Below are 14596 nucleotides of genomic sequence, written 5' to 3'. Positions count from 1 at the left end.
GGTATTGCTGATAGAAGACTAGTTAAGTATAGCTACAGGTGCAAGGTAATAGAATAGGAAAGCAAGTGATTTACAGATGTGAGCAGAGAATAAAAACCAACTTCACTGAGAAAGGGGAAAACATTCCTTCTGCACCCCTACTCATCCCTCCAAGGATCCACTTTGAATATGAAATGTTTGAACTTTGTTTCCTGCAAAAAATGCAAACAAGATCTACCATTTTCACATATGCATGAGTGTGGGCTAAGAAAATTGTTTTAGCTGCTGTATATGTGATTGATTTGCACTACACCTGAAGAAAGAAAAGCAGAACAGTTATTGTTTTTTAACCCTATTGCCTGCAGGAGTCTTTGTATACACCCTTCCAGAATCTGAAGTCTTTAATTTGCAAGGTTTGCATGGTGAAGAAAAGAACAATACAGAGCAGACCAAGAGGGGATGGATTTATCACAGGTTGGCATTGTGTTAATTTTCTCAATAAAGTCAATATATTGATGAGCTGAAGTATCCTTCAACAGCAGCAGCTTTTACATAGGCAGCCCATCAAGCTAAGTAAATTGTAAGGTCTTTCTCCAAGAAACCAAAGGAGATATCTAAGAAATATTTCCTGGTTTTAGGAATTCATGTGAATTTGATTACTCAAGTTTGGATAAAATAATATTTCCATCTAGCTACATAGTTAGTGAGATATATGCAGTAAATAAAATATCATTCACTGACAGAAACATGAATGCTGTTTGCTCAGTGGCTAAAGTTATTTTTATAGGAGTTAGATTCGTCTTTTCCCTCAGGGGAGCTATTTTAACGTTGCTAGTTGGAAGTCTTGAGTGAGGCACTGAAGAGAGAATACTCTGTATTGGACTGACTGACATAGTTCAAAATACAAAAAAGCTTTTGGGCAACCTGGAGAATGGGTGTTTTTTTGCTTAAGACCTTGCACTTTTTTTCCCCCCAACTTTATGGCTTAGTTTACTAAAGACTTCTTTTTTTTCCCCACCTGATCTGCCTGACTTTCAGGGAGAGAAACATCTAATGGGTTTTTAGCATCATTCACAGATCAGCCTGAATGTTGGGACTTTTGAGACTTCGAAATAATTCACACTGAATCTCAGTGTTTATGCTGGTATTATGTTTATTACCTGCTTAAGACCTGATCAATTATAATGTCTGTGAGGATAAAAATTACCCCTTCAGAATTCCTTGAGCAAATTAAAACCAACAGAATGATTTTCTGCTAGTTCAATACTTTGCATTATGTGACAGCAATACTTCTGATGTGGCACTACAACATAGTGGTGGTGGACATTCAAAACTAAGGGTATCTGTTGGTGATTTATGATATCAAACCTTGTTAGCATCTGCTATTGCTTGAGAGCTGTACTTAACCATTTTAATTATGATTTGTGATTCCAATTTGGACAGATATTTCTGGTTTGTTTTAATGACTGCAGTCTCCAAATCTGTGTCATAAAATTTTGATCTGGTTTCTAAATACACTTGTTAACAGCTTGTAATCATGATGTGCATAGATGGAAATGAGGACAAGAACCATGCTTATTAGGCTGACTTTAGTTTGGAAAAATCGTAATTATGCATAAGTATTTTGGCATAAAACTAAGAAATGTTGTTTCCTGAAAAAGAATATGATGTCTCTCTTTTTCTTCATTTAATCTTATATACAGTCAGAGTTGCTTAGTAAATACTATTTTTCAGGAACACAACAAAGAGAATTTAATCCCAGGTTTCAGCAAACACACAGAAGTTCTTTTGTTCCTCCATATCATAACCAGATGAGGGGCTTCCTATGGAGAAATCCTCAACCCCAAGGTAAAAGATGTGTGCACGTGTGTGTGTTTGAAATTGTCTCTATCAACAGTATAACAGCTCTGTGTCTATATGCCATTACCCTGGGGCCACAGCAGTCAGGAACAAAACTTGCATCAGTTACAGTTGTGTACTACCATTTGCAAAAACTAACTCTGCAAGGTGAAGTAGAGTGTGGCATTATAATCTGGAGTTGTCTTTTACTCACAGTGTTCTGGGAAAAAAGCTTTCATGTGGTATTTAAGCTTTCCGTGCTTGGTCTTAGATGAACTGTGTTTAAAATTGTGATAGTTCTAAAACAGATTGGCACAGCTGCACAGAAATGTCTGTCAGTGGTCTTTAGCTGCAGATCTTAGTTCATACTTCAACAAAACACTTAAGCATATGAATAAAGTTAAACGCATTCTTAAGTGGTTTTCTAGATCAGGGTCTAAGCTTCCAGACCATTACCTAAGTAATACAAATGCAAGTTCTATCTTGTCTTGGCATTAATCTTAAATCATTCACCAATCTCGCTTCTTGAACAGAACAGGCATTTCAATGAAGCATCATTGTGAATAAAACTGTTGAGATTACATAATTTAGTTTTACTTCCTCATTATTATGAGTTAAAGCATATAAACGTAGATTAAAGAAAATAAGCAAAAGGAAGAGAAGTGTCTAAGAAAGAACAATTATTTTATTAAGTCTGTGAAGCTGAAATTTCTTGTATGTTTCCAGATGAGGTTTTCAAAGAAGACTGATGATGTGATTAGGGAGGATAAATAATAAATAAATACAGTAAAGTCTTAAATGTGTTTCAGCTACCACTATTGTATGCTTGAGAGTGAGATACTATCATTTGATTCACAGATAAGATTGTTTGATCATGTATGTAAAATGTAAAGGTAAAATATAGAGTATGTATGCTGACTGTGAGCAGAACCAAAACTGGTCACCGTTACTATGACCATCTCAAGAAGCCTGCTATTCAGGGGTCAGGTCATCTCTGGCCAGCACCAGAGCACTTACAACTAGATGTATTCCACAAAGTACGTTTTTACAGTAATTGTGCTGAACTGTGTTATGAATGTGTTTCAGTAACATTATTAAGACATCTTGGTCTTCTACAGTAGCCCTATTTACTACCCTCAGAATGCTCTTAAAACCTGATCCCATAAATGCAGTAAAGTTGCCTCTGCTATAATAAAATAGATTTATTGGAAAAATATATCTGTCCTTACAAAACAGCCTTGTAATGTTTTAGAGGTCCTTTTAAACTGATCTGACAAGATGACTCATTTTGACAAAGTTTCTTTTTCCTAAGTTTGCTAATACTAAGACAGGTATTTGGGTTGCTTCATTATGTAGCTGTTGTCTTTGCTATATGTGTGTCTTACCAAAGAGAGCGGAAAAAAGAACAAAAAAGTAGTGATTTTGTGTTCCATGATAGCTTACATGATAATACTTCATAGTAATATTACAGATATATATCTATCCCATTCTTTATATACATTCCCATGGTATACTGTTATGGTTCCTGCTGTTGCATGTTATATATAAATAATTGGATTAAATGCATTAAAAAGTAATGGAACAGTAACCACGGGACCCATATCTTCTGTGTCAGGAGTGTACCTAATGATTAGGCAGCCTTTGCTCTCTCTTATCAGTTAATGTTTAAGAATTCCATGACAATGTCTCAACTTCAACAGTGGAGGAAAGAGTGCCTCCACCCAGAAAGCACAAACCTAAGAAGCACTGGTATTTCTCTGAAATGATGGTTTGAATGGCCTTAGGCAGACCAAGAATTGAGCTTAGGCATCCCTCATTTTATGATGAATACTAACCACTGATCTGTTGTAATTACATCTCATCCTCTATCTGTATTTTGAGAGAAGGGAATTCAGCTGTGGGTTTTCTGGGGTTATGGGGTTTTTTTGTTTTGGTTTGGTTTGATTCTATTTATTTATTTATTTATTTAAAGTTCTCTTCATAAATTTCTTGGCTATGTCATAAACGGAGAGTGCATCCATGTAACTCAGAGCAGGACGTCTAAGCCTCACGGGGAGGTAGATTTTCCCTTAGTGTTTCTTGTTTGTTAATTTAGAAGACTTCCTATTTAGCACTCTGATGCTGGTTTAACAGATTGGAGGTATCTAATTTAAAGCTAAGGTTAGGCTTCTGTTACTGAGATATGAAACTTTGCATTGCAGCACTTCGTAATCTGTGTACTTTGAGTTTATAAGTCTTGCCTGATGCAGCATAGATGTCTGTAGTAAAGCATGACTTTACAGATTCTAGGTTCATGGCTGAAACACCACAGCACATACTGTATAGCCTGTTGGTAAACAAAACTTCATTAATTAGCAGTTAAGACTACTAATATATTGTTTTGAATCACATTGTTATCTCATTCTACAAATAGCTAAAACTAAAGTGAGCACTAAGAACTGTGGAAATCACTATTGAGTATCATGTGTCTTTGTCACTTTCTTCAGCAGTCCAACTGATAAACACTGAGATTGTTTGTCATAGCATACAAACTACCACCTAGATCTAAATCAACATACAAAAGAGAGAAGAAAAAAAAAAAAAGAAAATAAAAAGTCTAACCTTATCTGTGTGTTGTTTTATATACTTTTATAGCTATATTTTAAAATTTCAGTGATTTGCACAATGGTTCTCATACTAGTATTTGAAAACCTGTCTGAAAAGTGAGCTGAAGATAAGGGAAGGAGGTAGGGGAGTGTCTGTGAGACTGGTTGTAACAGCTACATGAATGGTTGAAATCAAGGATACCCTAATACATTACAAATAGTGAAAGATGTTGGCAAGGATATAGAATTTCTGCCAGTGCTAAGGTAAACATCACAACTCTCTATATGATGGACCCATAGAGGAGATGAGGACGTAGTAAGAGCTGTCAGAGACCTAGAAGTAATGGATGGCAATTGCAGCTACCAGTCATCTACCATCAGAATCATAACCAGCAAGATGGGGAAATAGTGAAGCGTTTTGACAATTTCACACTTGCATTTAGAAGTTGTTGGATTTGGGGGTCAACTGTATTCTGCCTAAGAAAATTAGGTTCTCTTCAAAAAAATGGTTTTGCTTTCTTTGTTTCCATCCACCTTTGCCTTGTTTTTCTTCCATCTCTCTATTGGAAAATAAGAGAAAAAGGAAAACGGGCAGCTTTTGTTTTTTAAATAATTCAATTTAGAAAATGCCACTTTTTCAAAAGTGATTTATTTTTCTTTAAAAACAAGGTCTTGGAGAAAAGCTTTTATGGAAAATTGAAGGCAGTTTTGCAGGGGAAAAGAAAGATGAGTGTCAAGGAAAGATATGAAAAAAATAGAGTTGTTGGAGATATGTCTCACTCAAGAGAAACTCTTTTGTCCAAGACAAAAGGGAATTATCCAGCGTCCCATTTCTTCATGGAATGTAATTGCATCAGAAGTGTACATGCACTTCAGTCTTAGCACATTGTAAACCGTGTATCTGAACATAATACAACTATACTGAAGGATCTGAGTTTATAACAAGTTTTCATTTGCTAGTTACTTAATCAAGGCTTCCACACTTGTGTTGCATACTCTGTTCAAGCACATTTCTGATTAACAGGATTTTGATAGAACTGTAATGTTGGTGGGACTTGGTAGAACTTTGGTGCTGAAAAAAAATTTCATTTACAGTTTGAGTACTACTTTGCTTATAGGAATCTATAGCTAAAGCAGTATTGTACACAGGCACACTTAAACCAGGATGAAAATGTTTGTTAATATAGCTTATGTCTGCTTCTAAATAGTGTATTTTCCTTTCCTGAATTCACACAGTCTGGTCTACCAACCACAGTGTATGTATGGACCTGTATGATTCACTGTCCTAACCCATTAATTGGACTAGACTTAAAAGTTACAGTGATCCAAGAGCTTTAAGAAGAGCAATGCCACCATGGACTTTATCCTCCAACATCTCAAAATACGAGCCATAATTATACACCTACTGGAGAGGGACATGTTTCTTTTTTGTATAAATGTAATTTTTCTTGCAGACTGCCTGAATAAGCTCTTGTTTTCCTGCTTTAATGTTAATTAAAAATATTTAATTCCTTTCCCACTCCTTCCAGGTAGAGAATATGGATTGGGACATCCAGGTCGGAGGAGAAGATTTCACTTTGTTCCTCGGTAAAGAATACATGTGTACAGGTAGCAAACTGAGATAATGGGATAGTTACCATTGAGATACTGTTTGTCTATGAGAGCCTCTTTTTATGAACATCACAGAGTAACTGAACCATGTTACTGCGGAGGAAATCACTCACAGCTGAGGCTATTCAGCTTATTAATCACGTCATGTTAGGTCTAAGCTTGTTATGAGACCAGAATCACTGAAACTTAAGGTAAAGGTATCAGGCTGAAGCACACTAACATCCCAGTATAGCTACATTGTTTTGTCCATTTGACACTGGAAAGTCTGAAGTGTTTTTACAGCATTGTTAGATATTCCTGACTATAAATTTTAAGACTTAAACTATAAGTTTTACATATTTTTGTTACAGCTGTGGATACTACAAGAGTTTGCTCCCTATGAATAATGTGGCATATCCATCCTGAATGGTGGTTTGTGTCTTAATTTTGGGTTATATCTTTATCTTAAGGGTTATACCATTGTTACTGAAACCTGTTGAAAAGTTTGAAACATGTCATCATTGATGTAAACACCATCTGCCAGTGGAACAAAATGACCTTCCTGTAAAATGCAGCACTTTTTTTACAAGAGCCAAAAATTGCTATTACTTCTGGCACTTCTAAAGTTAATCAGCTTCTTCTGTCTATCTCAGCTGACTCTGCAGAGTGAACCACATCACTGCTGAAGAGAAAAAGAATGTCATGCTTTACTTCTATAATAAATAATACTTATGAGAACTAAGTATTTTCTCCTGTCCAGAATTCTAATTTAAACACTTATCTTCAGAATTATTTCTTAAAAATTGATGTATTTCACTTTGTGATTCAATTTCAGTATGTATTTCTTTAATTATAATACTAATTCATTTTAAATCAAGTTAATATAAATAATACTAAAGAAATGTAAAATAAGAGAGCACATGGAATTTTTAACAGCACCCACATGATCCCATATTGGTAAATTGGTACCACAAAAGCCCCTCTTCAAGTCGTTACTTGTGTTTTTTAAGAAACTGTTTTAGAGATTAAAACAACTTTCTTATGCCTTCCATTTGCATACCCATTCAGTTAAAAATAAACAGAGATACTTTACTTAATTACTGTCTTCAGACAAAAAAAAATAGGCAGTTATGTAGAAACTGCATTTTAAATCATGAAGTGTAAAAATTATACCAGAGGAAAAAAGTGTCAGCAACACTTATGTCACACAGAAAGTGGGTGACACACTTAGAACCATGTTTATCTCTTTACTGATCTGCATCTAAAACTAATTGAAAATTGTCTCCATCCATGTAATCTTCAATAATTTCATGCTTTTCTTAGGTTTCTAGCAATCTTTGAATGGAGTTGGCTCAAGTGGATGCTTATGGTACTGACAGGGTTTCAGCTGTTTGTGCTCTGAAATCCCAGTATCTTTAGTTTTGTACTTCAGCATTTTCAGTACATGAAGTTATATCATAACCTCTCTCCTTCTCATATGGGAGGTATATGATGAAAGAAAACTGAAAGCCTCATGTCCTGTTCCTGCTCTCAAAAAAGTCTGAGCAGCAGAAAAAGAGGATGACCAAAGATAGAGGGGAAATGTTAAGAGCAAGTTTTGAAATCTGATAGAGTTTGCAGATTTTTGTAAGACCATGTTTAGTTATTGAGGATGATGACTATTCCAAACAGAGAAGTCAGTGGTGTTGCACATGGACAAAACTTTGTATTTACGCAGCAAGCTGTGGCCTTAATGTTTATCATGTTGGAAAATCCACTCTTTTGGATTATTTTTTTTTGTTTTGTTTTGAATAATATTATTATCTTGTTAGTGTAGTTCTCATAATCATCATTCAAGATTTTACTGATACAGGAACTGTGTCTCAGTCTTAGGCTTCTTAATGTATTACTGCCAGGATAATTTGGTTTTATAAGCATTTGAAAATTAAATTTGAAAATTAAATTTGCATCTGCAAACTATCTCATGACCCTTACTAACAGAGAGTAGCAGACACTATAAAACTTAATGCTTGTAAGACTCGCAGAACTTAAGGTTCAAACGTAAGTGCTGATCAGACTAATTAATACATAGAGCACTCACTAAACCCAGAACGCATCATTATGGCAACAGGCTGTAACTTCTAAAACTGTTGATGTTCATGTGTCTTATTTGGCTCCTCACAACTGTTTGTCTTTTAGATCACCCAGGTGACCCTACTCATTACTGCAAGTGGATGAAAATGGATAAGAGAACAAGATACATTTTTATGAAAAGCTATATGCTGAAGATCATAAAAACTTCATCACTATTTCAGAAATGGTGGTGGGAAGGCTCTAATCAGAGACTTATCATGCCTCATTTTCAGTACCATTTTATTTTGTATACTTTTGTTCTAGCCTATGTCTTAGAAAAGTAAACTATGGAATGTTGTGAAACAATTATTATATATTTAAGTTCCAGATAGTATTGTTTGGAGCACTTACAAAAACCTTGTTGACACAGTTATGAAAAATGACCATTAAAAAATTATGCCTAAAAAGTAGAGGCCAGTCCTAGGTGTTGAAGAAGGCTGCACATATTTAATTAATTCATCTGGTTCTGTTGTGAAAACTATTATGTCTCTTCTGTAAAACCTTTATTCTATATGAGGCTGAAAGTGCCCAGTCTTGGACAAGAAAAGGGTACTTCTAAAGTGTTTACAATCATATCGCGGTTTAAAAATGTTAACTTTTCTATCATGCGGCTTACTTTCATAGTTCCTTGGTCTCAAAAAATGAGAAAAGGGTAGCTAAAACATTCCAGAAAGTTACAAAATTAGTTTCTATATACAAAACTGCTAAAGCTTTAATGTCCTATTATTTTGGGGTCTTTCAGAGCTGAATCAAATGCATAGTCCTCTTCTGGAATACATAGAATTCTCCTCTGTATGTAGTGAGTCATTTATGAAACATTTAAGGTTTATGCCAGACCTTACATCTGTCTTTCTCCTCAAAGTAAAGGTGTCAGTGTGGGCCTCAGGCAACTATAATTTTGGAGGAAATTCTAAATCAAGGGGAAACTAACAGACATTTTGAATGCATTCTTTTGTTGTTGTTGTTTGAAGCACACAGAGTAAAATTTTTTCCTCGTTGACATCATTGATGCGTCTTTTGCAGATATTAGTGGCACCATGATTTTACTCCATACTGATAAGGTAGTCCCAAGAGATCTAAGTAAATAGACAGAGTACAGGTAGGGCAATCGGGTATCTCCTGTGTTAATTTTCACTGGTCTGTTATTCATCACACAAATTTTATTACTATTTTGGAGATATGTGAATTTTTAGAAAAGTACATAAGTACACTTGAAATTAAATGTCTTTTAGAAGTGTTTAGCATGATGAAAATGCATTATTTTTATATTTCAAAGAGAAAATTTAGCTCTAATTTTGCAATCTGTTTTCAGAAGTACTATAGCTATTGTACAACTTGCATTTGTCTTTATGGTGCAGTGATTACTGATTTACACTCTGTTGGTTTTAGTCCATTATTGTTCAGTTAATACTGTTTCTTAGACCTTGTGCAGGTAACTCCTTTGAGTCAACTGTCAGTGGAACTATTTAGTATACGTGTTATGTCAAAATGAATAATATTGTCAGATATATATAGCTCAATATTATCATTTCCTCGCATGTATTTTTCTGTTTGTAACCTAATGAATATATTCATTCATATTCTGTATATAGCAATAATCCAGCTAAACAAATAAATTGGCAGCAATACAGGATTTCTAGTTCTATTGAAAGTTTGAACAGACACAATTTTTACACAACACAGTGTGCAATTTGCGTTCCAGCTTTCTTTTTCTATTGATTTGTCACTGACTTTAATTGTACTACCACTTTTTCCTTTTTCTGCCCCCCCCCCCCCCCCCCCCTTTTGGAATAATGTGGTCTGAGCTTTATGGAAAGTTCTCTAGTTTCAGGAATCTCATGATGTATAATAGTGTATTTGAAAAGAATGTAACTGTGTGCCAGAATTTGTTGGTAATTCCCCCTTCAGGCTTAGATATGAGAAAAGATTTCTTTTGGCCTCAATAAACAAAGTTAAATACAGTTAGAGTGGCAGTTTTGCTGTGCTAGTTGTGGTATGTTATGAATTGTTGGTAGTAATTACCCTGACTACTGAAGAATTGTTAGCTTCTCTGTGAGGTTTTTTTTCCTGCTAATGTTAGACCATAAGCAGAAGCTGCTTATTACTATTTCCAAGCGAAAAGATTTTTTTCCCACCGGGAATCAGAGAGTGAAAGCAGAAGCATGAAGTTGAAACACAGAGGTGCTACTTTCTTGTCTCACTGAACTTTAAATTGGTCAGAGTACCATAAAGCTTATGGACTGTAGAAGGAAATAATATACAAGAACTTGACCTTAAAGATTACAGTCTAATAGGGTTTCTTTAATATGTGGACTATGGGGTTACTTTGAACGGGTACAGGACAGAGGAAAAACAGATGTGGATTTGAAGTGAAGGAGCTGTCTTCTCTAGCCTGTGCACTGGATAGCTGCCTTTCATCAGATGTTCACTGAAATTGTGTATTTATTAATTAGCTTTATTCCCCTTCTGGGAGGGGATTCAGAGAACATTCATTAACATCAATAACTTAATCAACTGTGACTCAGCAAAAGTTGTGACATGGTCATTGTGAGAGAAAGAGTGACCAATAGGAAGACATTTGTCAACTTTCCTTTTTATCTACTGTGTGTCCTTCATCTTACATTACTTTTCTCATTTGTAACACCATCAGACTGGGAATCTGAATCTGGACTGCACAGAAAACACTGAAACACTGAGTTAATCTTATAATGCTGTGGCACTGTAAGCATCAAAACACATAGATTATATCTGTTTTATAAAACGGAAAACTACAGTTTTAATTGCTTTGCTACCTCAGCAAGTGCTGCACCAAGGTGGAGGGGAACAGCAGTGCTAAAGCTCTACAAATCTTTGTGCCATGCTGTCTGGGCAAAGTTATGAGGATAATCAAACGTGGTATTATTTTGCAAAGGTGGTCTTTAATTAAATGTCAGGGAAGAAGATCAAAAATTTACATGTTTAGGTTTAAACATTGACTCCCTCTTGTCAGCTAAGCTGGGGGGCAGGCTAGTATATGCTCCTTCCCTAGGAAGGCTGATGGGAGATTCCTCTGTGATGCAGAGCCTCCTTCTTAGAGAGTGTCTTTTGGTGATACAGAAGCATGGTCAGTCCAATAAATAAGCAGAAGCCTTGGCCTGTTTATGCCACATAGGCATATCATGCTTGAGAGTGTAGGGATACCATGATGTTTTGTGAGTCTGGGGAGGCTGCCCTCTTAGATACATTTTGATGACCTGGTAAGGTTGCTCCTGAATGTAGGTCATTCAGACGTGCTGAGGTTGCTCAGGACAGTGCTCAGTGATGGTGAGCATACAAGCTCCAGTGTTTCCTAATGTCCCAGTACAGAGATGTCCAATGGCCGCATGGCTGGCGGGGCCCTAGATGCTCTACCAGGCTCTCCTCCTGGCCCGCAAGGGTTTGGCTGCTTGCAGCTGGTTGACCTCGGATCCAGTGGCTGTGTAAGAAAGACCTGTGTGAAAAGTCTCATTGGAGGCCTCTGTCCCTTGGCTCAAGAGTTGCATTTAAGCCCAGGTCCTTGCCCTTGATCCTTGCCTAACCTACTTTGCAGGCATGCCTGTGTCTAGTCTGGCACCTTGCTGATTCTGCCCTTGCCTTTCTGACTTGACTTCCTGGTTTGGCCTGGGACACCCCTCATCACCATAGACTTCTCCAGTGATGAACAGAACTGTTGTGTGAACCTGGTTACCATCATCAGACCTTCTCTGCACTTGTTCAGGTACTGTGGGGCTGCAGCCTCACCAGTGAGGTCACTGCCCTACCTGCATTGCCACTCGGCTGCTGGCTTCCCTTTCCTTGTGGAGCAGCCCACCCTTGCTGCTCCATGGCAGGGGGCTTTAAAGCCCTGACAGCAAAGGTGGTCAGAACATTTGGCTGTAACTACCATAGTAATTGGACAGTGTCAAAACAATAGATACAGCTTGTGGGATTACTTGCTGCTGAAAAGAGCTTGAAAAACTGAAAACAAGTACAATCAGCAAAGTGTCTTTGTGTATCAATATGCAATTAAGACCTTGCATTCGCTGCTTTCCTAGACCTTGCAGCTGACATCCAGATCTTTCTCACCCATAACCAGGCTACTGAGTACACTGTGTTTCAACATTACACACCACAAATGTGAAGCTGGTTCAGAACATGGAAGCTCATTTGTTAAAGATTATGTTCTTGCAACTGATACTGCTAGACCTCTGCTGGCTTGTACTGCTTTTGAAGTCCCAGGTAGGACATTAAGTGTTAAGTTTAACCTACGGTGTCTTGGCTAGGATTTTTTTACCAGGAAGTATGTAGTTCTTTTAGGGCTCTGTAGTCGAGACACACAGGATGAGTTGAAGAGTTAGTTGTCTGTAAAAGACAAAGAGGCAGCTGGCAGGGTATTCTGTCTGAGTACTCACCAGCCTAAATAAGTTATTTATTATTACTACAAAATTAAGGGCTAATGTTTGTTTTTGCTTGTGCCAACTGGGAAAATATATATTTATTGTATTAAAAAACCCCAACCCTATAGTCTTGAATATTAGTTTGTTCAGGTAAGGAGTCAAACGCAAGTACTGTCTCTGATACTGTATTGAGTGCTGCTTATTGCACAAGTAGGAGTTATGATAGTGCACAGCTGAAAACTCTCTAACAAGCTTGAAATCAGAGTGCAGGCAGGACTTCAGCTGTAGTAATTTCAAGTTCCGTCTCCCATATCTCTCTATACTACAAACAGGGAGGTGGACATTTAATTGGGGCCAAAGAACTGCTCTGACTGCAGAATTTCAGCCACACAGTGTGTTGCATTCTGCACCAGGTGTTCATATTTGATATCAAAATTGTGTTTCATCAATAAGCATCACCCAAAGACTCGACTCTCCTCATTGTTTATATTTGCAACTACTGCTCACCAGTCCTTCAGAGACGAAGGACTTGATTTGCTAATCTGACACAGTCACAAACCTGAAAAGTCTAGAGAAGCAAGGAAGAGACATAGAATACAAGGGATGCATACAAAATTTAATATTTTTAGGCTTTTATCTTTGTGCTGGTTCTTTATTGTCGCACGGTTAGTCATTAGATCACTTATTGAATGACCTACTATTAGTAGTAGTCACATAGATAAAAAGGGATAGGTTCAGTGTTAATATACTTAATCTAGGCATGATTTTTGATACCAAATATGTTGATATTTCAAGTATATTAATCTCTTTTTCATTCTAGAAGGCACAAGAAATAGGCACAGAAACCAAGCCTGGATATAAGCCCTCTGAAAATGCTTGATAACTGAAGACTTTTTAATAGAGAATGGTGCCCCCTGTCTCAAAAATTAGGCAGCCAAGCATGCAGTTGGCCATTGGACTCTTATTAATAAAAGAGCAAAACTACTGTAAGAGCTGTTCTGATCTCAGATGTGTTTTCTAAATATGCTGTAGGTAGCTCAGAAAGTCATTGTGCAGTGAAAGCAATCATAATTTTTGGAAAAGTAATGAGAAACTTGCATGTCATTTATGGCATTTGGAAAATTTAAGTCAAGGTAACCCTTCAAGAGTCAGCTTTATCAGATCCAGCTTTATTTTAGTCAAGGTTTTGTTTGTTTGTTAATAGCAGAGGCCCAGCAAGCTTTGTATTTACTTTCTGAGAATAATTTTCATTTGTGATGATGATGCAGCACATCTAAAAGGATGTAAGTGTATAAAGTGCTGCCTTTTGATAATCATCTTTGCCCTCTGGTTTAATTACCTATCCAATCCTTTAGTCCTTCTGATCTGCATTCTGCTGGAGGGTTTTCAATTTGAGTAAAGCTTATCCAGGTTTGAGGCATGCTGGTGATAAAGCTAGACCTCTTGTTATGTAATACGCATATGAAAGATCACCACATTTAAATATGGTGATAAGCCTGACTCAGAATCTTGACCATCTTTGGGCAAATTGCAATACTTCTTTCTTTAACAAAGCCTTCATTTTGTAGGTGTGATTTGATTTCTATTCTACCTTCCCTATGCAGAGGGAAACTCCACAAAGGAGCAAGTAGGAAAGGTTCAAAAAATTCCACTAGCGACATTGCATTTTCAAACAAAAGAGGGAGAGCTGCTACACAGTTGATGAACAGAAGCACATACCATTAAGAAGGTGGCTAGTGCATCTAGACCAAAAGTTCTAGGTTTTAAACACAATTCAGAAACCTAGGGCATACTGTACTTCCATCATGGTTGCAATACACTTAATGCAGTTATATTTTTTTAATTGACTATCTGCATATCTAGGCTCATTTTGCAACTGTGTGTGATGCCTCTGCAAGTCTAGACAGTGATTGTGGTTTATGCTTTACATAAAGGTTACATTTTGAATGGTTGCCTGAAGTGGTCAAACAAAAGAAGTAATTAATAACCTGCAGATTCATCCTCCTTTTATTTTGAGGAGGGAATTATTTTACTTCTTTTCATCACTGATGACTATATTAATTCCTGGCAACAAATAGTGCTGTAAGAAACTTTTGC

The 14596-nt window shown here is 36.7% G+C and overlaps 1 protein-coding gene across 3 annotated transcripts in view; it reads left to right on the top strand.

The window, feature by feature from the left end:
• FAM120B (family with sequence similarity 120 member B) overlaps positions 1–9783 on the top strand; it is a 55611-nt gene extending 45828 nt beyond the window's left edge. For 2 of the 3 annotated variants that reach the window (XM_074818546.1, XM_074818545.1), the window contains exons 8-11: positions 345–453; positions 1714–1827; positions 5933–5990; positions 8172–9783. In XM_074818546.1, the coding sequence (XP_074674647.1) occupies positions 345–453; positions 1714–1827; positions 5933–5990; positions 8172–8184 (294 nt within the window). In that variant the 3' untranslated portion in view covers positions 8185–9783. Of the gene's footprint in view, positions 1–344; positions 454–1713; positions 1828–5932; positions 6012–8171 lie in introns of all 3 variants that reach the window. The other variant, XM_074818547.1, reaches the window with a different exon arrangement.
• Positions 9784–14596: the final 4813 nt, after the last annotated feature.

This window comes from Strix aluco, chromosome 3 (genome assembly GCF_031877795.1).
Source record: "Strix aluco isolate bStrAlu1 chromosome 3, bStrAlu1.hap1, whole genome shotgun sequence".
Lineage (NCBI taxonomy): Eukaryota > Metazoa > Chordata > Aves > Strigiformes > Strigidae > Strix > Strix aluco.
The sequence above is the reverse complement of the archived record's forward strand: the minus strand, read 5'-3'. Positions and strand labels throughout refer to the sequence as shown.